This window comes from Nomascus leucogenys, chromosome 10 (assembly GCF_006542625.1).
Source record: "Nomascus leucogenys isolate Asia chromosome 10, Asia_NLE_v1, whole genome shotgun sequence".
Taxonomy (NCBI): domain Eukaryota; kingdom Metazoa; phylum Chordata; class Mammalia; order Primates; family Hylobatidae; genus Nomascus; species Nomascus leucogenys.
Window position 1 is genome coordinate 34,130,178 of NC_044390.1, and position 25,735 is coordinate 34,155,912.

A 25,735-nucleotide genomic window follows, 5' to 3' on the forward strand; every position below is an offset into this window, starting at 1 on the left:
AGAACTCAGAGAAAAGCAGGCTGGCATTTAAACTTAAAACCCAAAAAGCAAACAACCAGGCAAATAATAAAGCACAAAAATAGGCTGTTCAATGATCGTGACATGGTGATTACAAAGCCCTGCTTTGTATTCTCCGTTTTCTTGTTGAGTATTGCAGCCTGTGCATTGGCACGAGTCCTGGTTTAGAGAGAAGAAAAATAAGATCGACTTCTGACAAATCAACTAGTAAAATCTATAGGCATGAACCAAGTGATCAATTTTGTGTGAGTGAAGAATTTTAGAAGTATCTAAAATGCAATTAAAATGTGACCTTGGAAGCAGGACTGAATTGTATTTACAGTCTGGTAAATGGAAACCTAGTCAATTATCATGGACTCTTATCTGGAGATAGTTGTGACCACAGAGCGGGCAGGGACTGAATGGAGTAAAGAGAAGGCAACCTCAAGAAGAACGAATTTGGTGGTGTATCACAGCAATTTTAGGGAGAGGATGCTAAGACCACTGAACACTTCTGGAAGGTTTGGCTGTTGGATCCCTGGGGTGGTTCTAGACTTGTGAGCGTATCGTATCTTGGCAACACTGACCCCTTTACCAAATGTATCCCCCAAGACACCATCTGTGTATGGCTCTGGCTTCTGTGCTGTTTTGTTTTGTTTTGGTTTGTTTGTTTGTTTGTTTGTTTGTTTCAGGGAGAGTGTTTTCTGATCAGCTACTGTCTTATGCTGGATGGATAGTCTGATGGGTGCATTTCTCATGATAAAGTAGGAAATTGACATTCTGGCTCCTATGAGAGCATTTAAGATGAATCTTTCTCAAGAAGCAAATCACCCCTGGAAAAGCTGGCAAAGCGGAGCTTCAGGGCTGCCAAGCCAAGGACCTGACCCTGGTTCCCACCCAGCAGCTGGCCTCTTAACCTGCTGTAAAAGGAGTATAAATGCCATAGTGAGGCCTAATAAGAATCCACAGCATCTCTAATCTGCCATGGTTATGAACTGCATTTTTAATCACTGCACCATTTTGCCTCAATTTTCCTTATACACACATATTTTGGTGATCTAAAGTCTGTTTCTTTCATACACATTTCCATATTTTTCTTTATGTGTCCTATATGGTAAATTTATGTCCAGGTGCAAGTCATTAATATTTTAGAATAAAATATCTATAGAAGAGGAAGAATGTTGAATACTGGGTATCCATTTTCTGTAAACACTGTATTGCTGCTTCACAATGACAATTCTAACCCCTACTTTAGTTCTGAGCTGGAATTAATACTCTAAGTAGAGAAAGTTGCTTTAAAATGTCCTGCAAAGAGAGGAGAGGCATCTTTCCCATACCGGATGCTTCCTATCTGGTGCATTTCCAGTGGGAATACACAAAAGTTTTTTATGAGCCAGGCTCCATAAGCACAGAGGGTAGGAAACAGAGCATTGGGATCACATGAAAGCAGAATAATAATATTGGTCTCAGGAAGGCTAGAATGGGACTAGAGCACAAGAGCCAAGGCTCTGCTCCTGTAAAAGAGACCATAAAACCCCTAAGTGAGAACTCCAACTTTCCAAAAATAAGAAAAAAGTGTTTTCAAAATGAGACATGCTAAAAGCACCAGAATCTCTTCACTCAAATTGTTCAGAGTGTATGATCTCATGTCCTTACATACACACCCCTCAGTACAGTCATAAGGAAGAGAAGTCTCAACATTATGTTTTCATTGCTGCTATTAGCCTTTGAGAACATGAACTGATTATTAACACGTCATGAAAAACAAATAGTATAGAGGGACAGTGATAATGGGAGAGTATAAAAGATGAGAAAAAATAATCTTTTCTCTACAACACATGAATTGCTTTTTTACTGTCTACTCCATGGACAAATATATTGGGTAACGAGATGTTGGAAACAAAAAGGCAAAGAAGTTATCTTTTCACCATGGTGTAAGGCCTAGGAAGGCAGGGACCTTGTTTCATAAATTACTATGTCTCCAGCACTTAGTCTCATTCCTGGAATATGGTAAGGATTCAATACATCAGTTGAATAAATTTTTGAATATTATCTTATGGAGGAGAAGATGATATCATGATGAAAATATGAACTATCTATGCTTAATTTCTGGTTCAAGTCCCAAATGTAGGCCTGGTTTGCCTGATGACTTAGAGAAAATGCCATATTTTCTGTGGGGTATTTGATGATACTACTCATGCACTTTCCTCTGCCCTGAGCATAAGGAATCTCTCTCTCTCTCTTTTCCCTGCATGGGTTCCCATACCGCTATCAAAATCTAGTTCACTGAAGACTGCCTCATGGAGACTTTTCACGATTAATCAAATTGGAATCATTATCCTGCCTTACTCTGTGCATTTGCTGCCAGGAATAGTAATTGGCATGATGGCAACGTTAGAAAAACTTTATTTAAATTTAGTTAGACTTTCCCTCTGTTCTTTCCCTTGATTGTCATTTCTTCTTATTTCACTCTCCATTTCTTTCCTTACTGGCCTGGTCTTTCACAGGGTCTAAGATTTATTACTGACAATCTTCAACCCCTGCAACCTCCCACCACTGTTAAAATATCTGTTATATGAAAATTTCTCAATATCTAAGACACATTAAATGAGTAATGAGTAAATGACTCATTCTCATACTACAGAACTCAAGAGATTGTTGACGCCAGTACAGAATACTGATCTGATAATCCTGTGACCTCATTTCTAGAAGGAGATCTAACCAATTTTGTGAACTTGGGCTTCTCAATCTGCCTATGCTGCTCTTTTCTCAGGTGTAAGAGTGAGAGTTTGTCTAGAACAGTGCTTCTGTAAGTGCGTACGTATGTTCTGTAACACCGTCCTGAATATGTCATTCAAAAATATGTTCTGAGATTATATTCATTTCAGAATTGCTATATGTCACCTCCTTGAATATTAGAAAGTTGAAGGCTCTGACAAGTCCTGAAATTAATAAACTGTTTTTCTTTATCTAATAAATTTTTTAAAGGCAGAGGTAGCATATTGGTAGTTCCCTAGAGAACCTAATGAGGAAATCACTAGTTGAACTTCCTGAGGAGCTTGGCTGCCATTGCAAATCTCTGTAGCTCTAATGCCAGCTACTGTAGATACAGAGGTGAATAGGGTAAGATTTCTGCTTTTCAGGCATATAGAATCAAATGTTGGGGAGAGACACAAATAAATGTGATATAGTGGCAATTGTAGATTAAGGTCTGTTCAAATAATAATGGACTTGAGGACTAAGAAGCAAGTAAATCTGCCCAGAGTAGGGGCAGAGGATGAGGAAGGGAAGGCTCCACAGGGGTGTTGCAATAGAGAAGGTGGGAAAGGATGTTCCAGGCAGAAGGAACAAGGCATAAAATCCAAAGGTGTGTTCTAGGCCTGGGAAATAATTCTGTGGTTATGGAGCCTAGAAGTGGAGGCTACCTAGGAAGAAAGGGGAGGGACAAAGTTCTGGGAAGTGGGTGGAGGACTTGTTTGCCATGTGCTGTAAATGCTACTTTAAGGAATCTGAACTTTATCTTGTAGGTAAAAGGAAAATATCCTTAGATTGGGTTTTCATCGTTATCATTACCTAATCAATAAGTATTTCTCAAAAAGAATTTTAAAGTGCTAAGGCAGAGAGGAGCTGGGAGAGACTGCCAGGGAAATTAATTCTCATTCTATTGACACAGCTCAAGTAAGAAATGATAAAGGACTGAATAATGAAATACAAAAGGATGAGATGGAAGAAATAGTTTTGACAGTAATTTAGGAGCTACACAGACCAGTAAGAGTGATTGGATAGAAAGAAAGAGGAATACAAAATACCTGTACAAATTCAGCCTGGGAGAGTGTTGTGTGATTATACCATTAATAGGAATAGGAATTTCCAGGAGTGAACTGTTTCATATAGGTTTTAAATTGGATTAGGGGGTTCTATTACACAGTCATTCTCCTGTACAAACACATCCATTGATTTTTGTGTTACAGAGTTCAAGAGTGATTCAACTAAAGACTACACAGGATTCTTTTTAAGGATGTTCAGCATCCACCAAAATATCTATTTCAAACTAAAATTTGGTAGTATTCAATTCATTCTTGTCTACAAAGCAGCATTTAAATCTGTAATTTTTTTAAAATTTTAGCTTCTAATTGATAAATAATCATTTCTGGAACTATAAATCAATTTTGGTTTTCATTCAATCTGAAATTATTCTTTCAGCCATGGATTATTCTATACACAAAATATCTCAATAGAAGGTTGGAAACTATTTCCATTTTCTAGTAGGAAACAACACAAACAATTTTAGTGATGATTTATATATTAAGCCATTATTTTTGGAATTAATTCTAAATTTGGCCTTTAACACTAAATATTATTGTTGATAATGCATTAAAATATATTGTATTTGTAGTCAGGGAGTAGGATTGTTTCAAAAACATTGTATGCCGGTGAAAATTAGAAATAATATTTTTCTTTTGTAAGGAGTTCATGCTTGCTTATCATGTAAAACTTAGCAAAGATTCTAAAGAATAATTTTCTCAACAACCTTTTAAAGTAGAGGGTTCTTTTATTTAGGGGGAGAAGAACTCCCTTTGAGAGGCAGGATGTGGAAACTAACATGACCCAGGCTGTTTACACAAAGCAGTCCACACCTCCCTGATTATGTCAGAGAATTTTGCCTTTACCTGAGACAGCTGCCTTCTATTAGCACTAGAAACAAATAGTAAAATCTATGGTCACTGATCCATGACCACCTTCCCATTTTGAATTTTTTTGTCCAAGAGGACCTGGAATCCAGAAACTGAGTTGGTGGAGAAGAGCTGTTGCTAGACATAATTTATCAGAGGAAGGAAATTACAGTGTCCACCTTAAAAACAAACCAAGCTATCAAAATGACTACGCATTATAAAATGAACACAATGTGGCAGTCAGTGCCACTTTATGATTTCTTTCCCTTTATATCATAAAGAAATAAAGATAAAAAGCAAATGGTCTTATCATGATAGGCAAGGCTGCCTCTCCCTCTGCAATTTCTGTGGTGCATTTACAGCAGCTCTGGAATTGTTTTGAAATAAATTTAGATGTTTTGGAGGGCAGATACATGTAATGGTTGTTTTACTATTCTGGGTTGAATGATAACAGGTTGCTATGTCTAAGCCTTGATATTTTGCAGATTTCTAAATGCATTTTATTGCATTTAGAAGAAATTTTGTAGTATTGAGAAAATGCAGTGCAAAAATGACTAGAGATACAATGTCCATTTAACTCAGAACAAAACAACCTTATTTCCCCATAGTTGAAATGGAGGGTGGGGAAGTCAGGCAGTGGTTTCTGAAAGCCAAGAACTTAGTAGCACTGTGCCATTCTCTCGCCTGATCCAGTGCCATTCCTTTCACTTGATATCTGTTTACTTTAGAGGAGGCAGTTTTTGAGAAAGGATCATAAATACCCTGGCGCAGTGCCCCAGGAGCTATGACAAGCAAAGGAACATACTTGCCTGGAGATAGCCTTTGCAATATTTAAATGTGTGAGTTAATAGCCTTTGTGATATTTAAATGTGTGGGTTAATTTTTTATCCAGTTTAATAACTTTTTATTCCTTCCTCTACTTCTTTGCTTTCTCTTTCTGCTCGGAAGCCGTGGGTGCAGAAATCTCTGCAGGCAAGTTGCTCCAGACATATTGCAGGACAAGCCTGTAACAAATAGTTAAATTCACGGCATCTGGATTCCTAATCCTTTTCCGAAATGGCAAGTGTGAGTGGCTGTATAAAATATTCTATGTTTATCTTCAACTTCTTGTTCTGGGTAAGTGTTTTCCTTTTAATTATCAATTTTATGCAAGAAAGGGGATCTTGATATAAATATCATAAACAAGAACAGACTGTACACTAGAGAAATAAGAGAAGAGGGGAAATGTATTTTCCATGTACTTGTTTGGATTTGTTTGTTCTTTCTTATGTTATTTCAGTAATTGAAAATGAGCCAATGACTCAAAAAAGTGCACTTCAGAATGTGAGGATAAACATTTCATAAATGTTTTGATATTGCTGCAAAAACAATCACAGAGGAACACAAATGCCCCTTAATTAAAGGACAATTTTCCTTAGTTGTATATCAAGCAGGCCTCCCTAATTTAAGGACTCTGTGGTAAAAACATGGTCTGATTCCATCCCGAGCCCGGGTCCTGATTCCCACCCTTCACTTCTAGGTTTGAACAGGTGAATCGCAGGGTGTGGGACAGTAAAGATCATTTTCAGAGCCTCAAAGACAAAAAAAAAAAAGGGTCATGAAAAACTTGAGGGGGAAATGATGAAATTCCTAAATCATAAGAAAATCAAACTAAGACAGTGGATATATATATGTATTGGCATTTTGAAGTCAGTATTTTGATGTGTCATCACCCCACCTTTTAATTGACAGGATTTGTATTTTAGCAATTTGTTATGTTTCTCTTGAAAGTCCATTGACATAGACATAACCAACAAATTGATAAGTGACATCTATCAATGGATAATGGAAAAACAAGGTATGAAAAGAGCAGGCTGGGATGTTGGGAAATTGACCTTATCATTTTTAGCATATATGGTACAATTAAAGATTGTTTAAATGTCAATCAGTGGAATAGCACAAAGTATTTAAGTGAAAAAAGTATTTTGTATACTGGATTAAAAGCTACCTTATCCACTCCAAGGAAGAATGAACTCTGGTTTTGTTTTTGTACCTGATCTTTAGTAAACAGACATCTCATATCTATGCGTTGCTATATTTCTGTTCTATTAAAATAATGATGAACTTAATTAAACTTAACTACATGAATACAGCTTTATTGTATAGATTGGTTTTCCATTCAATGATCAGTAGTGCTAATGAGTACAAATGGATATATTGGTGAATTTTAAATAAGTAAGTAAATATTTAAAAAAGTAAAAGAAGACAAAAAAATGGGCTGCTGTTTTTAGGTTAAAAAAATGGGCTGCTTTTCCAAATATTTAATGTAGCTCATGCTACATATATGCCAGTTTTTTAGTTAGTTCTGATACATTTCTTCTCTTGAGATACTTAAATTGATTAAACATTGGGAGTAGGTTATACAAAAAAAGAATGACCTGTATTCTTTGGTTTGGTTTTGTTTCTAGTGTTTTTTTTGTTTTTTTTTTTTGGAGGACTTTGAATATTCACAAAAGAAGATTGGATAGGTAATCAACTCCATTGGCCAGCCCAGGTGGCCACAGAAGAAAGATGGCCAATCTTTCTCCATTTATACTGTATTCACTTCCCCCATCCCATGTTATTTTGAGGCACATCTCAGATATATAATTTTGTCTGTAAGCATTTTAGTATATATCTCTGAAACATAATAATTCTTGAAAAAATGTAACCACAACCGGGTGCGGTGGCTCACGCCTGTAATCCCAGCACTTTGGGAGACCAAGGTGGGTGGATCCCAAGGTCAGGAGTTTGAGACCAGCCTGGCCAGCATGGTGAAACCCCACCTCTACTAAAAATATAAAAAATTAGCCGGGCATGGTGGCACGCCCCTGTAGTCCCAGCTACTTGGGAGGCTGAGGCAGGAGAATTGCTTGAACCTGGCAGGGGGAGGTTGCAGTGAGCCGAGATCGCACCACTGCACTCCAGCCTGGGCATTTCCATCTCAGAAAAAAAAAAAAAATGTAACCACAATATCATTATTACACTTTAAAAACTTAATAAGAATTTTTTAAATCAATTGTCAAATTGATTTGACAATTTTAATCAACTGTCAAATTTGAGCCCATTCAGGGCTGAAATTTCCGATTACCTCATAAATGTTCCTGTTAGCATCAGGATCTAAATAAGGTCCACACTTTGTGATTGGTTAATGTATGTTTCATGTCTATTTTAATCTGCTGATTCTCCCCCGGTCAACATCTCTTTTTCTCCCTAATGAAATTTTATGCGCTGGTGTGTGTTGTTTGTTTTATCACATTGCCCAGTCTGGATTTTGCTATTTGCATACCTGTGGTGCAGCCTGATACAATTCAAGGTCCTTTTTTTTTTTGTGGCACAATGATCATAAGTGATTTTGTATTCTTTCATGAGGAGGCACTGGATATTTGATTGTGTCCCTCTTTTGTGACGTTCGTAGCCATTGATGGTCAAGTGCCAAAATCCATCATTAGTTCATTAAGAGGTTCAAAGTGATGATATTCTAGTTTCATCAACTTTTCTTTATTTATTAGCTGGAACACTTTCTATAAGGAGAAACTTCTCATTTACTGTTTCATTACCTGGGTATCCCATGTTTAATATTTTTTAAGTGGCATAAAATACTTCTTTCTTACTCTTTACTTACCAGATTGCAAGTGATGAGTTAAGTTACTAATATTATCCAACAGTGATAAGTTAGTATTTCTTTAAGTATCCTTATGAAACGATAGATCAGCTCCATTACAATGTTTACCCTTATTAATGTTCAATTTGTTCCATCTCTGGCCATCAGGAGCTTCTTCAAGGTGACTCAAGTTCTTTTGAAATGATCCTAATAACTTTGATAGCCTCTTTAGTATTTGGTTTGGCATGTTCCAGATCACTTGCTTATTTCCTGTCCAGACCTCAAATAAGCTATTTCTCCACCAAGTTCTGATATCTGTCTTTAAAGAGCTGTAGTCATTGTTTTCCTTATGTAATACAGAATATATATGGCACATTTCAACAAACCAAAATATTAATATGCTAATAAATGCAAGGCTCCTATTTTATTAAAGATGTTCCGAAGCACTCAAACCAGTAGCAATCTTCAAATTATGAAACAGTTAAAATATATCTTTGTTGTGTTAAAACATCCTGAGAAGTGCTAATAGCTATTATGAAGACCTCAGAGGTCAGCGTTTCATTAAACAGCTAATCAGAAATTTGGAATAGATCTAAATTATCAAAATAACAGTCTAGGAAGGGGTAGGTTATAGATTAAGGATTATTTACCTACCTACCTTGATAGGGTTCAGGGTAGATTGTAGAAGTCTGTACCATGCTACACCCAGATATTATCATTGCTTTCCTGGGGAGCTCTGATTATTATTATTATTATTATTATTTTGAGGCAGAGTCTCGCTCTGTCGCCCAGGCTGGAATACAGCGGCATAATCTCGGGTCACTGCAGCCTCTGCTTCCAAGGTTCTAGCGATTCTCCTGCCTCAGCCTCCCGAGTAGCTGGGATTACAGGCACGCACCACCATGCCTGGCTAACTTTTTGTATTTTTAGTGGAGACAGGGTTTTGCCATGTTGGCCAGGCTGGTCTCAAACTCCTGACCTCAGGTGGTCCATCCACTTCCGCCTCCCAAAGTGCTGGGATTACAGGGATGAGCCACAGCGCCTGGCCAGAGCTCTGATTATTTTATGGTTACATTATCTGTTTGTTTCTTTGATAACAGAGACAAGTCTTTCTCTTGCTGTAGATTTCAGTTAGATCTTTCTAACTAATGCCCCTTGGTGATTCCTACCACCAGCATATGTGGTGGGATTTACAATCTCTACATAAGAGATTTTGAAATGGAGTCTTTCAGTGAGAGCAACAGTTGTAAAAACCAGTGATAACTTCTTAGCCAAGAGGTGACATCAATATTTTAAATTCAAATATAGGCAGCAGGAGGAATCTCTGAGGTTAAGGAAGGTTCCTATATCTACTCTCCCTTCTATGCTCAGCTCTGAGCTCTCAGTTGGAATTTTACAATCCTTCAGAGGAAATTAGCAATTTATCACATTCCTAATGTTTACTTAAGTAAAAATTTTAATGACCCCACTGATGTGGTTTTCTTATAGATGCCCAGGGCCTTATGTTTTCAAATGCATTCTTTCTTGTGTAACTTGCAAAACTGAGCCTTTGCAAAGTAGAGCCAGATGTTAAAATATCTCTTAGATATGCATGTGGTCATTTAATCTAAACAGACCAGGTTCTTCTGGGGGACAACTTGAGATATGCCACATAAGTATATGGTGATTTCCATTTGTTAGAATTACTAATTGAAGAAAAACATGTAAAAGTGAAAGTTATTCCTGATCACTCATCCTAGAGTTTGATGCAAGTTAGAGAACTGGAGGTGCTGCAGATAATACATAAATTATAGGTATGAAATCTATTTCCCTGAGTCTTGTTTCAAAAATAGATGAAATGCCCCAATTTTTTAATGCTCCTCTCAGACAGTTCAAGCCTAGGAATATCGTAGATGCTTATGGTGCTTTAGGGGTCTGAGTAAGTATGAAACATGGGGCCTTTGGGTGGATGCAGTGGAATAATGACCAGAGACAGAGAGCTATGGAGAGGCCAGTTCTTAATGAGGGAAAGAAGAATGAGGTACACTATCAATCCCAAATGAGCCATAGGGAAGAGCCAAATTGTAAAGCTGAATGTATTAGTAACTGAAGGAAGTCGGTGCATGAGGAGGTTTGAAGAGAGCAGAAAGAAATTGGAACTTGGAGAGAGTCCGGGATCCAGCATTTTGATATTCATCATTGTATTTTATTGAGATTGGATGTGCTGAGAGCAATTAAAAGATTGGAGGCAAAGCAGACACAACCCTGAGATGGTGGTACACTAAAAGGAATAGGACACAATTATATCTTATTGTGTCCATTGATGGAATCTTTCAAAATGAAGACCTGACAATGGCTGAAGTGTATGAATTTTGTAAATACAGTGGTTGCCTGACCCTATGTAATTAGCATGTAGCTAAAACAGCAACAAAAGGCATTAGAGCCCACTGGTTGATAGAGCAGGCTAAACATCAACTCCTTCATCAGTAGCCGTGCTTCTTTGGGGAAATTGGTTAACCTCTCTGTGCTTATTTGTCCTCATCTGTAAAAATGGGGATAGTAGTAGTAGCTACCTCATGGGTTTGTGGTGATGATTAAATAAGTTAATACATATAAAGAAGTAGGAATTAACTAGATAAATGTTTAAGAAAAAGACATTTCAACCAGTATTTTATAGGTGTTTTTATGAAGCAGAAATATGTAACTATTTGGCATAGTGATGAATAAATTTAAGTGTTGAGTTTTAAAACGAAGAAGAAATAAGATAGCAAGAATATGATAAGGCAGAAATTCTTCTATCATGAATTCAGGGAATGGGGAAAAAGTGGATTTTGTAAACAGACTGACTGAGATTTCAATCCTGAATCTACCCTTTCTTGTTCTGGAACATGTCCCTTGGCTTTTCTGTGCTCCAGTTTTTGCATTTGTAAAATAAAAATGATCATTTTACCTGGCAGGATTCATTTGAAACATTAACTTAACTATTTTATGAAAACCTGTAACCAAGGACTGACCATCAATAATAGCACAATTAACATGTTTTTCCTGATTCCAAACATCGTAATTGCTTTTTCATTTACAACTATTAGTATATACTGTGACAGTATTTTATACATAATGGGCTTTCAAAAGGTAAATATAATTTTAGCCCTACTCTGATCTTCTTCTCATCTCACAGGGTGAGGCATATGCGGGAGTAGAGGGATATGTCAGCCCCGAGGCTGGCTTCCACTTTGAATATCTAGGACCCAAATTTCCCTGCTCAAATGCCCTGAGAATTCTAAATCAAACCTTTTCCTCCAGGTGATTAAGTGGGCACATTTGTCAAGGCAGGAAGATAGGATACATGTTGTCTGTGCATATTACCTTGAGTTATAACTTCCTGATATAATGCCCTGTGGCTCATGGGCTATCATTTGTATTTTTCCCAGGCTTTTCAAATGGATGTACAGGTCTACAGCTGTAACTTATATGAAAGTTATACTTTTGAAACAATATGGTAAGAATATTACTGAATTTGTGTCATTTTTTGATTCAGAAACATCAGGATACAGATTAAATGCTGAACATTCATCTCTCTCTACATGTTTTGAAGTTAAATGAATGTAGGCTTTTAGTGGTTACTGAGGCCCTGTTTGTGTGAGGAAAACAATGTGGTTGATTTATTTTCCCTAAATTTAGAGTTATTTAAAAATTAGAGTTTGCAGCAGTTATATTGAGTGCTTGTTAGAAGATGCACATGAGACCAGGCGCAGTGGCTCATGCCTGTAATCCCAGCACTTCGGGAGGCCAAGGTGGGTGGATCATGAGGTCAGGAGATCGAGACCATCCCGGCTAACACAGTGAAACCCCATGTCTACTAAAAATACAAAAAATTAGCTGGACATGGTGGCTGACACCTGTAGTCCTAGCTACTCAGGAGGCTGAGGCAGGAGAATGGCATGAACCCGGGAGGCGGAGCTTGCAGTGAGCCGAGATCGCGCCACTGCACTCCAGCCTGGGTGACAGAGTGAGACTCCATCTCAAAAAAAAAAAAAATGAAGATGCACATGAATGCAACCATGGAGACACATTGAGTGTACACTTAACACTTGTATTAGTCTGTTTTCACACTGCTAATAAAGACATACCTGAGACTGGTAATTTATAAATAAAAAGAGGTTTAATAGACTCACAGTTCTATGTGGCTGGGGAGGCCTCACAATCATGGTGGAAGATGAAAGTCCCATCTTACATGGTGGCAGGCAAGAGAGAATGGGAGCCAAGTGAAAGGGGTTTCTCCTTATAAAACCATCAGGTCTTGTGAGAATTATTCACTACCACAAGAACAGTATGGGGGAACCACCCACATGATTCAGTTATCTCCCACTGGGTCCCTCCCACAACACATGGGAATTATGGGAGATACAGTTCAAGATGAAATGTGGGTGAGGACACAGCTAAACCATATCAACACTCAATACAATAAACACCATTCATATGGTATTGGGGGAACCCACCCCCAATATTTCAACATAGGTTCTTTCTATTTTCCATAAGTGTCAGCCGGCTGAGAAATAAAGAGAAAGAGTACAAAGAGAGGAATTTTACAGCTGGGCTGCTGGGGGTGACATTACATATCGGTAGGACTGTGATGCCCACCTGAGCCTTAAAGCCAGCAAGTTTTATTAAGGATTTCAAAAGGGGAAGGGGTGCAAGAACAGGGAGTAGGTCACAAGATCACATGCTTCAAAGGGCAAAAAGGAGAACAAAGATCACTTGCTTCTGAGGAAACAGGACAAGGACAAAATCAGAAACTCCTGATAAGGGTCCAACAAAGATCACATGGCAAAGGGCAAAAGCAAAGATCATAAGGCAAAGGGCAAAAGCAAAATTACTGATAAGAGTCTATGTTCAGCGGTGCATGTGTTGTCTTGATAAACATCTTAAACAACAGAAAACAGGGTTTGAAAGTAGAGAACCAGTCTGACCCCAAATTTACCAGGGTGGAGTTTCCCAATCCTAGTAAGCCTGAGGGTACTGCAGGAGACCAGGGCGTATTTCAGTCCTTATCTCAACCGCATAAGACAGACACTCCTGGAGCAGCCGTTTATAGACCTCCCCGCAGGAATGCAATTCTTTCCCCAGAGTATTAATATCAATATTCCTTTCTAGGAAAAGAATTTAGCGATATCTTCCCTACTTGCACGTCCGTTTATAGGCTCTCTGCAAGAAGAAAAATATGGCTCTTTTTGCTCGACCCCACAGGCAGTCAGACCTTACGGTTTGCTTTCCCTTGTTCCCTAAAATTGCTGTTATTTTGTTCTTTTTCAAGGTGCACTGATTTCATATTGTTCAAACGCACATGTTTTACAATCAATTTGTACAGTTAACACAATTATCACAGGGTCCTGAGTTGATGTACATCCTCAGCTTACGAAGATAACAGGATTAAGAGATTAAAGTAAGACTGGAGTAAGAAATTATAAGAGTATTGTTTGGGAAGTGAGAAATGTCCATGAAATCTTCACAATTTATGTTCCTCTGCTGCGGCTCCAGCCAGTCCCTCTGTTTGGGGTCCCTGAGTTCCCGCAACAATATGGGGCTGAAGATTTTTTAAAAACCATGATTGCAGAATCTGCTAAAAGTTGAAGATTTTAATTTAATCTATTGGTTTACAGCATCAGAAAATCCAGTATTGCATGAGGCTTAGTAGATCAGAACTACATGAGGCCATGCTTGTAAAGGGAATGTACATTCTACTCTTTTTTTTTTTTTTTTTTTTTTTTGAGATGGAGTTTTGCTCTTGTTGCCCAGGCTGGAGTGCAATGGCATGATCTCAGCTCACTGCAACCTCCACCTCCCGGGTTCAAGCAATTCTCCTGCCTCAGCCTCCTGAGTAGCTGGGATTACAGGCATGTGCCACCACACTTGGCTATTTTTTTTGGTATTTTTAGTAGAGACAAGGTTTCACCATGTTGGCCAGACTAGTCTTGAACTCTTGACCTTAGGTGATCCACCTGCCTCAGCGCATTCTACTCTGAATGAACTCTAAATCAGAATTGGTCTCATCTTGTTCAAGGAAATTTAGCATAAGACCTAATAAAAAATACTGTTGAACAAGTGAAAGATATTGCCACCCTGAAGACTTAGAGGACAAGCACACATCCCTAAAATAAATATTCTAGAATCCTGAAAAAATGTATGTAGAAATTGGTATCCACAATGTGATGCTAGAAAGTAACCTCTCATGAAACAGTGAATGGAGGCCATAAGAGAAGATAAAGTTTATTGGAAAACAAGGGGATGAGATAAAAAGGGAAATGGATAAAATACGTAAGGACTGCAAGTAAACTACAAACATAATAGCAGAATTAAACTTCACTCTAGAGATCACATTAAATGAAGACAGTGACATAGAATCCCAAACTGATAAGCTCTCCCACAAGAAAATCAAATAAGAAATCAGAATGTTGTGAAAGAAGATAATAGATACAGACAACAGAGAATGGAAACCCAAAATAAGCTGTACTCCTGAAAAAGAGGACAAAATAAATGGAACACAAATAATAATCAAATTAATATATGGAAATTTTGTGGAGCTGAAAACATACCTGTATGCAGATGGCAAGTGCCTGTTCTACCCCAATGAAAGAAGACATCTATGCCAAAATAAATGTTAAGAAAACTACTAATTTAGTTAAAAGATAAACATCTTACAAATGTCTAGATACAACTGACAAAAAAGAAAACAAGCAAATAATGCATGAACAAAAATAAGGCTGGTGATATTCTTTTCCTGTTGTAACCCTGAAAGTCAGAAGACAATGGAACAATGTCTGCTGAGCATTCAGAGCCTTTCACAAATGAATAAGAGAGAAAGAGATCTTCAGGTATTCACACTGTAAAATTTACTGAAACATATCCAAAATGATTAAGGTGTAAGTAAAAATGGATAGTTGAAGCATGGGAAAATCATGGTTAAATGGCTAACCATTTTAGGTCTGGAAATAAAGAAGTCACATGTCTAAATAGTTGTATTTTTTATTATCTCAAATGTAGATTGGGAAGATATTTGGAAAGAGATGTAATAGAAAATAGCAATTTAGTAACATTTACTCTGCGCTAAAGCCCAAGACTGATTACACTAAATAGCATTTATTGGATTACATGGAGGGAACACTGTTAGAGATACAGAATAGTAAATGCAAACTCCATTAATTCAGCTTAACACAACTTAACCCGCCTCTCAGTTTTTGATAACTCTGGAAGGAAAAGAAAAAACATGGATACAGAGGATCTAAATGATTTAATGAATAAAGTATATTTAATAAATTTCTAATAAAGTTTGTACCCTCTTGAGACTTTGTTGTCTTTTCTAGTATCTCTGAATCTTTAGAAATTGATGAAGGAAATGCAAAAAAAACTGACAAGTAACAGTCCTACAGTCTGCATTCTCATACCACAATACAATTGAACTAAGACTTTTAAATAAATGTTTAGTAAAAGAAGAAACTTGAAAACGAACAATAACAGTAGCAGCAGCAGTACAGTCCTAGTATGTTAGGGCTTTCAGAATCCTTGTTCCCTGTAATCGTGGAGTAGCCTCTAGTGTTCTGTGGTTATCATAAAAACAAATCTTGTAGTTATCCACTTGCATATTTTCTTATTCTTTTTTATCCTCTCAGGAGCAGCATGAGAAGAGTTTCTTAAGTTTACCTAAAAGGTGTCCATTTTGGGACCAACAATGATGTAGTTCAAAATCCACTCCTCCTCCTAACACAGCCTTTTCAGCATTCTCCAAACATACTTCAATAAACACCCAAATAAAAGGGTACAATTTGGAGGGAGGAAGTAGGGATGATTGGAGACACATTAACAAATAAGAGGACAAATGAACATTCTACCATTTATCTTTCTTCTGGATGGTATCTTCCCTCCCCCTACCCTTTTTTTTCCTGATATTTTATGGTCTCCGGCATCTGCCTGTTCTTAGTCGTCTGCTTGGGCTGTCATAACAAGATACTGTAGACTGGGTGACTTAAACAACAGAAATTAATTTTCTTATAGTTCTGGAGGCTAGGAAGGCTAAGATTAAGGTTCCAGCCAATTGAGTTTCTGGTGAGGACCGTCTTTCTGTGGCCATCTTCTCATGTTCTCACATGTCCTTTCCCTGGGTGTGAGTGGAGAGAGAAAGATTTATCTCCTATAAGGTCACCAGTTCTATCAGATTAGAACCCCATCTTCATGACCTCATTTAATCTTAATTATCTTCTAAAACCCTATCATCAAAAACAGATACATTGGAGGTTAGGGCTTCAACATAAGAATTTTGTGGAGACACAATTCAGTCCATTGTAAGCAAATATCAAAATTGCCTAATTTCTTAGGATGCTGGTTCAGACCAATTGCATTCAAATTCCATAAAATGATGGCTGTTCCATGAAAGCTGAATGAAAACCAGAACAATCCTCTTCAAAGAGAGACCAGAAGCAGGGGAAAGGTAGGCCTAGTCAGTTCCGTAGGATCCTGGAACCACCCTACTAACCCATTTTACTTTTACAATGTTATCAACAGAAAGTAGAGAGCAGGCATTTATTTATTAATTTATACTTTTAATTGTTTAAAATAGTATAAAAACATTAGGGGAAAAGCCCTAAAAGCTAAACTTGGTAAAGGGCTCAAAGAACCATTATGATGGTCAATCTTTTAATAATGGTATAAAATAGTTTAGTGTTATTCATGACTCTAGGATGATCATTCTTGATAGAAAATAAATTTACTTTTAAAGTCATTCAACAAAGTTATGAATAATTTCATGATATTAGACTGATATTTACATGGGAATTTCTCCACTCGGATGAGAATGATATACTCTAAACATTTGTTTCATTTTTAAAATGAAGTTTGAAGAAAAGGTAGAGTTAGGGATGGAAATGATACTTTGGCCAGCTTCAAAGTTCCTGAAAAAGATTTTTTTTTTATTTATTTATTTATTTATTTATTTATTTATTTATTATACTTTAGGTTTTAGGGTACATGTGCACAATGTGCAGGTTTGTTACATATGTATCCATGTGCCATGTTGATTTCCTGCACCCATTAACTCGTCATTTAGCATTAGGTATATCTCCTAATGCTGTCCCTCCCCCCTCCCCCCACCCCACAACAGTCCCCGGAGTGTGATGTTCCCCTTCCTGTGTCCATGAGTTCTCATTGTTCAATTCCCACCTGTGAGTGAGAACATGCGGTGTTTGGTTTTTTGTCCTTGCGATAGTTTACTGAGAATGATGTTTTCCAGTTTCATCCATGTCCCTACAAAGGACACGAACTCATCATTTTTTATGGCTGCATAGTATTCCATGGTGTATATGTGCCACATTTTCTTAATCCAGTCTATCGTTGTTGGACATTTGGGTTGGTTCCAAGTCTTTGCTATTGTGAATAGTGCTGCAATAAACATACATGTGCATGTGTCTTTATAGCAGCATGATTTATAGTCCTTTGGGTATATACCCAGTAATGGGATGGCTGGGTCAAATGGTATTTCTAGTTCTAGATCCCTGAGGAATCGCCACACTGACTTCCACAATGGTTGAACTAGTTTACAGTCCCACCAACAGTGTAAAAGTGTTCCTAGTTCTCCACATCCTCTCCAGCACCTGTTGTTTCCTGCTTTTTTAATGATGGCCATTCTAACTGGTGTGAGATGGTATCTCACTGTGGTTTTGATTTGCATTTCTCTGATGGCCAGTGATGATGAGCATTTCTTCATGTGTTTTTTGGCTGCATAAATGTCTTCTTTTGAGAAGTGTCTGTTCATGTCCTTTGCCCACTTTTTGATGGTGTTGTTTGTTTTTTTCTTGTAAATTTGTTTGAGTTCATTGTAGATTCTGGATATTAGCCCTTTGTCAGATGAGTAGGTTGCAAAAATTTTCTCCCATTCTGTAGGTTGCCTGTTCACTCTGATGGTAGTTTCTTTCCACCGTTCCTGAAAAAGATTATCTGATTCTGAAGATTAGTTGGGCAAAATATTTTTGACTTCTGAAACAATTGGGTACTCTTTCTTTTAAATGTTAATGTTACAGAAAACTTTCAGTGGCTGAGAAGACTAAAAGTTGCTATCTGAGGGGCAGATATGATTGATTTAATAAGATTTATGAATGATTTGATGTCTAAATACCTTGAAAAAGTAAATAGTAATACATGAACAAAAAAAAGTTTTAAAAAATATCACACTGAGTTCCTACTAAGCTCTTACTAAGAATTCTTAAAGTTTTTTTCATTGATAGTTTAACAAATATCAGGAAAGAGTGCTACTCATAATAGCTACAAGGTTCATTAGTTACAGCTAAAGGCCAGAATGACTATTAAGCCAATCATGAATCTGCTTGAGAAAAGAGAAGAAAATGAAAGAAGATAATCAGTGAACAAACTAAACAACAAACAAAAAATTCAGTTGGAATGAAATTGCTGAAAATCCCACAGGGTCTCATTATCATTTGACATAAATTATCACTCACAAACTGCTTAACAAAGAACTGCTAAAATGAGCATTTCTCTTCGTTTGCAAATGAAATTAGAATTTTGTGAAAGGATTCTATAAATCTCAGGGTTAGAGAAGTAAGGAAAGTTTTCAAACACGAAAGCTGTGTTTTTTAATCATTTGTATTTTATGGTGTGTGTGTGTCTATGTGTGCGTATGAGATAATTGCATAGGTTATTTGGTGATTAAAGAGCTTTGGCTTTTAATTGCATTAGTTATTTTGTAGGAGTTGAAGTATGTTGTAAGGGCAGGTTGGTTAGGAGTTGCTCCGGGTTTTCATGATGTGATAATTAGCGCCCAGGATTCCAGTTTCTCCGTTCAAAATGAGAGGTTTAGACCTAGATGATTTTCAAGGTCTTTTAGGGAGCACAGAGTCTATGGTTACTCAACTACTCGTTGTGCTTCCTATTCCTTTACAGAGCCCTTGACTCTATTTCCCCTGCAAACTCAGTGAGAAGCCATTAAAAGTGCTGTCTGGGGGTTTTAGGCATGTCTCAACCATGCACGAAAGCAATGATGCTCCGGACATTTGTCTGTCAGAGCACAGCAAGGTCAGAATTGTCTACTAAGTCCTCCAAGGCCTGCTGTGTCTGGTATGTTACCAGGCCGGCTCTTAACATCTCTATCTAATAATAGATCTTTGATTTTTGTTTTTGAAGCCACAATTCGTAACTTTTTTTTTAAACTCTGAATGACAAGAGTTTTCCTTACACTAAAGTAAAATGTGTTTTACATTTTATTGTGTTGGCATTGGTCCAAATTAAATAATCTGGTAAAGTCATTAAAGGAATTTAAGACTTTAAGTTCTGTCTTTCATTGTTCCTTCTCTGTGAGTAAACTTTACCACCTAAAAGAGCTTGTTTTTAAGAGAGTTTATTTGGGTTCAAAAAGTGTTGATTATTATATAGCCTTGTTATTTAACTGCACATCTTGTCATATATTTTACTTTTCCCCATCTATCCCAACATCTCCCTTCCTCTCGAATCTTAAATGAATGGTGAATATTCAGTCATTCCCTTTTTTCCTGGTCCAACATAGCTTCTCACAAACAAGCCCGGAGGCATGATAAGGATATTTTATCTTTAAACTGTTGTGACTTTTCTTTTGTATGCTAAAATCTAGCAGAAACACAGGGCTAAAGTTACATGGAAAAATAATCTTTCCAGGCCTAATGGAAATAACTTCTCGTCCATAGACCTATGAGTGAGTTGTGGATGAGAAATAGAATTATTCTCATCAAACTTACAAATTGCAATGTAACATTTCAACAATGATCTGTATATGAATATGCCTCATTTATGTCTTCCAGGTTGTGATAGTATAGTCCATGATGAACTACTGTCACCGGATAGATGGGAGGGTGTGGAATTAGAGTTTCATGTGATCCTAATTGTATTCTTTTTGTTTGTTTGTTTGTTTCTGCAGCTATGTGGTATCGTGATCCTAGCATTAGCAATATGGGTACGAGTAGGCAATGACTCTCAAGAGGTAAGTATGCAAAAACAAGTCACCCTTTCCCCAATGTCGTTTATTTCATTTATAATAAGGAAAGTTATAACAATAATAGTCGTAAACATGTCTAAAGCGTTTTTCTTAACTGCTTCATGTAATCACTTGTGCTGTTATGTGATTTTATAATTCAGTTCAATCAATCAAAACTACTATGTGGTTGGCACTGTGCTAGGTGTGGAAGAATCTTTCTAGAGAATGGAGGAGGTATTATTCAAAAATTCAAAAAAATTCACTGAGATGCAGGTGGGAAGGGGCCAAAGTGGAAATTTTCCTCCTTTACTATTTGTTTAAGGCCTGTATTGAGAATATAGGCCACCTCTCCTCACCAAGAAGAAAAATTTTTATAATAGAAGGTTTTGACAATAATTTAGTTTATCCCAATGTGGTTGGTACAAAAGGAAAGAAGATGAGACGTTTTCTTGGAGAAGAATAATTTGAATCTGTGTTTTAAAGGCAACAAGGTACAAGGGTACTTGTTATTTATCTGTGGCAACTGGCGTGAAGGTAACCACTTGCCAGTAGTGGCTGATCTAACTCAGTGTAACTCAGTAATTCTCTGGGGATGTCCAGATTATTGCTATATGTATAAGATTAACATGACCCATTTTCCTCCCCCACACACCATTCTGTGCCCAGTGCCAAAGCTCTTACCCAGATCTACAGGTCTGGAGGAAGTGTATTTCGTATGGTTAATTGTGGCTCCAGCTATTGGACTCCATATGTGTGGTATCTGTTCCATGCCACAGTATCACAAATGTGGAAAGAGTTGGGGGAAGAGGGAGGAGCGAGTGTGCGGGGATTGTTGTCAGTTTTACGGAACATAATGCCACCCTGGCACCATTTCCTGGCTCCCGTGCTTTTATTCTTTTCTCTCCCTTCTTCTGTTCTGGGGCTCCATCTCTGCAAATTATTATTCTAACACATTCAGAGCCATTTATTTGTTTTTTGTTTTCTGGGCTCTTGCCACTAAAGGATCACCTCTTCTACTGCTAGAGCCTTTTTAAGGTATTTGCCCACATAAAGAGAGTTTCTCCTCTCTGAGAAGAATTTTGATTCCAAGTTGATAATTACTGAGAGATTATTAAGCCAGCAATTAAGACAATGCATTTTCTACTAAAATGTATTACACCATGGTGCAGCTAAATGCCTTTGAACACAGCCTAGTGGAAAGAAAGATGAAAAGGGAATTAACGCCTGCTCTGTTTTCTTTGCTACAGTGGGTGGCTTTTCTGAAAATTTCTTTCTCACTCTATCTCTGTTTTTTTTTTTTTCTCTCCCTCTCTCCTGTTCTTCTTTTCCTTTTAAAATTGCTTTCTGCCCTTAGAGAGCCCAGAGAATCACAGTGGCAATTAGTGGCTTCCACATTCTGTGCCTCACCATGGTGAAGAAATTGGGTGGGAGACGGGTGTGGCAGCTTTTTAGTAACATCCTAGTCCATCAGGATTTCACTTACTGTTTTCCACTGATAACTGTAACTGTGACTTCCTGATGGCCTGGAGCTCTGGTGTGTGAGCCCAAGAAGTGCATTTGAAGATGTGCAGAATTTCCATCCTGTAGAATCTGAAGTCTGACTTTGGGACTCATAATTAAGCACAGAGATTAACAGTCACCTACTTACAGGGTGCTGTGGCCTCTTCAAGATGTGTGTGCAGCCTGCAATTTATTTTATTTTAATTTTACTTCCTGTTGGTATTTTCTTTCCCTCCCAGTGCTTCTGGTAAAAAAATTTGGTGTTCAGTCTGTTAAAAAATTGCACATACTGAATGTATTAAAGGGGAACTGTTGTCCTTGAGAGGGTGCTCCTCCACATCTGGGGATAAGAATGAATTAATAGAGCTAGACAGCATCTTTAGTTACGTTTTGACTCATGCTTCATCAGCCTCTCACCCTGAACAAAAGCCAGTGTCTGCCAGGTCAACATTAACCAGCTTGACTTATATAAAATTGGCTTGGTTTATATTTATCTCAAGCCAGTGATAAATAATCAAATCAAAACAGAGCAAAGAACTGAATTTTTTATTAGTGAAAAAACAGAGGTAGCTGTTTTGGAAGGAAAAACATGAGCATAAACACAGAAAAGAAGATTGTCAGGGAAATGACAGAACTTTCTGCTGAAGTGTCTCATAGAGACCCTTTTTTCTACCTCAGGATAAACTTAGCGCCATGAGGAAAAGCACATGGGCAGCCATCCTTGTCCCAGGAGGTCCCTTCTGATCCAAAGAGGATTCCTGAGTCCTCATCTTTCAGGCCCAGCTGAATTTCTCTGTCTTTAGAAATTCTCCCCTTGTCCTAAGACACACAGGGACACAGTGTTCATTCAAGACAGCTTTTCAAACCCTGCTGCTCCTCTCCTGGTGCAAACATCTGAACTCAAATTTCCACTTCATTCTTGAATAAGAATAACCACTTGGGCTGGACTTGGAACAATGACCACTAGACAGTCAACACACTGCTTTCTGGCTAGTCTGTGGCACTGGGTCACCCTGCCCAGGTTAGCCTCATAGAAGTGTCACACTATCTGCTGCAGAAGTGCTGGTCACAGTATCTTGGCCTCATGTGTAGATATTTGAACTATTATTTGTATGTCTGGGGTATCTTTTCTAAGTTCTGATAACCCAGCTAGCGAGGCTTCCATCCTCTCATAGGGTTTGCCTGTACTGGCCACAATATTCTAGTGAAGCAATATTTAGCAGTAAGTCCATAGAGCGAGTTTCCTAACACTTCTATTTTTGTCGCATTTATTTTGATTCCAATATCCTGCTTGTTTATTAACAAAACTGATTTTTTAGCTCTAATATTAATGAGAAAACAATAAAAACCAACAAACAAATAAAAATAGGACTTAACCAAGCTTTCAAAGTATGTAAATTGAAACATTATCTGTAAGCATAGACTTTTAGAGACAAAGGAGGCCTTAGCTATTATAGAGGTTGACCCAATTCCCTTTTATAAATGGGGAAACTGGAGCCCACTAGGTTGGGTGACTGTTCCAGGATTGCAAACTTATTTATTAGGACCCTGACAAAATATAGATGTTTGTTTTAATGCTTTTATAACTTCAGCACAATCCTTCCTATTGATTGTTGAATAAAAGTTTCCTCTAGGCAGTAAGTAGATTTAGAAAGCCTTGAAAAACAAAAATATCATTAGAACATAGCAGTCGTTTTTGTATTGACTATTAAGGGAGCTGACCTACATGCTACATAGCCCATTCCGGGAGGCAGAGGTTTCGAGTTGGTCTAGGAACTAGTGCTCTATCTAGAGACAGCCCAGTAGATAGAGGTTATAGAAGACAAATGGGCTACATATAGGATTTATGCATAACACACGCACAAGGCTTTACTTTTTAATTGTGATTTACTTCTGGATAAATCCACTTATCAAGGACAAGAGGTGGCTGAGGCTAGGTGTTATAAGGGTGATGAAGACGAGTATGTGTGTGTTGTTGGGAGAACTGAATTATGCCTGATGGGTAGCCCACCCACTATAAAGGGCCCTAGGTTTTTTTTTTCCCTTCATATCTCATTAACTAACAGTCAAAATAAAGAATTTCTAGATGACTCTATGGACTATGGCTTTTGGGAACAAAGAGATAAAATTGATATGAAATATCAGGAACTGGATTTCTTTTTAATGAGGATACAAAGCATTTTTATTAACCCATGGAAGTTCCCTCATGTACCTTTTCAGTTAACTCTTGCTTTCCCTTCTGCCTTGCTCAAAGTCAAGCACTGCTTTGATTTTTATAACCATAGTTTTGCTCATGCTTGAACTTTATAGAAATGGAATCATACAGTATTTACTTTTTTCTATGGCTTATTTAGCTCAGCATAATGACTCTGAAATTAATTCATATTGTTGTGTCTATCAATAGTTTAAAGAGCTTGAACTTTTTAAAGAATTAAAAACTATAACAACACATGCTTTATAATGCACTTTATGTAGAATACACAAAATATGTGAACCAAAGATTACATCAAGAAGAGTAAAAGTAACTGTCCTAAGCTTTTTAAAATAGGATTTAAAAAAACCTATTGCATTTCTTCCACCCAGCTTTCAACATATCATTTTAGAAAAGTATAAGCACTTCAATAGAATGTGAGCTCCATGAGGGCAAGGATTTGTACTTTTTAAGATCACTGATGTATTTCAGGGTCCTGGCACAGGACTTGACACATAGGAGGCACTCAATGGATATTTGTTGAATGAGCAAAATAAACTTCAAGGAAAGAAATTTTCTGCCATTAATCTCTTTTTTACTTCAGATTTTCAGTTCTGAAAATTTAGGCTCCAGCCCCTATGCTGCTGTGGACATATTGATTGCTGTAGGTGCCATCATCATGATTCTGGGCTTCCTGGGATGCTGTGGTGCTATAAAAGAAAGTCGCTGCATGCTTCTGTTGGTGAGTTCTCCAAACAAATCCCAGTGTCCAACCTTCAGACTCCACAGGATTCTCTCCCGTCCCTATTGTCTGTTAAAAGAACGTGCCATGATTGATGAAACTCTAACTCCAACTTCTCTTTAGAAGGTTTGATTGTGGAAGCTGATATGGCTTAGATTTGACTTAGTTTGGCTTAGAAACTGGAGGATACTCTGAGAGGAGACAAATTTTAATCATCCATTCATTCATTCACTCATTCAACATTACTGCCATACCTCTGTGTGTCAGATATTGTGCTAAATAATACATAAGACCTTTAGAACCTACTAGGGAAGATTAATAAGTAAGCAAATAGCTACAGTGGGAGTGGCCCCAGAAGCAAAGGGCAAGACAGGGGATGGGACTTTCAAACCAGGGCAGAAGTGAATAAGGTATTTGTATGAGTGAGGATAGGAAAAGCTTTCCGGAAAGATGACGTGGCAGTACAGTGCTGGTGTGTTTGGGAACTGAGAAGCCTTGGGTATGGCAGGAGACTGGCAAAACTGTTTGCAGTAAATGATGGAAGATGAATCCAAGTGTCAGTTGTGGTAAAATCATAAGTGTTCTACATGCCATGCTAAAAAAAAGTTTAAATGAATGAGGTAATCAGAATTATCTCTTAGAGAGCATTGAGGAGGATAAATTGGGTTTGGATAATTCACAGGCATTCACTTTTAACATATACAGTAGAAAATGGATATAGTAAAAATATTAGGAAAAAATCAAGAGTTTATCAGATACAAATATGACATAAAAGTTTATCAGGTCTAATCTAAACTTATTCCTCTAATAAGGTAAGGGTTATATCAGTACCTGAGAAAAATGTTTAAAACTGTTTGTTTATTGTGAGGGACAGTAGAGACAGAGTTTTAAAGGGACTCTAATAACATTCCTACTGATTGCTTTTTGAACAATAAGGCCTCATTTGCAATTGAAGAATTTAATTACTCAAGGAGCTTGTTTAAAAAAAAAGCTAATTGTCTTTGGGCTGCATCCTTCAAACTTA

General features: G+C 37.5%; 1 protein-coding gene across 2 annotated transcripts in view; it reads left to right on the forward strand.

Moving 5' to 3' along the window:
- Nucleotides 1-5,439: 5,439 nt before the first annotated feature.
- The window catches only part of TSPAN8 (tetraspanin 8), a 36,582-nt gene continuing 16,286 nt past the window's right edge, over nucleotides 5,440-25,735 (forward strand). Inside the window, exons 1-4 of one of the 2 annotated variants that reach the window (XM_003259543.4) lie at nucleotides 5,440-5,509; nucleotides 5,619-5,786; nucleotides 20,222-20,284; nucleotides 24,574-24,711. In XM_003259543.4, the coding sequence (XP_003259591.1) occupies nucleotides 5,727-5,786; nucleotides 20,222-20,284; nucleotides 24,574-24,711 (261 nt within the window). In that variant the 5' untranslated portion in view covers nucleotides 5,440-5,509; nucleotides 5,619-5,726. Of the gene's footprint in view, nucleotides 5,510-5,565; nucleotides 5,787-20,221; nucleotides 20,285-24,573; nucleotides 24,712-25,735 lie in introns of those variants that run through there. The other variant, XM_030819986.1, reaches the window with a different exon arrangement.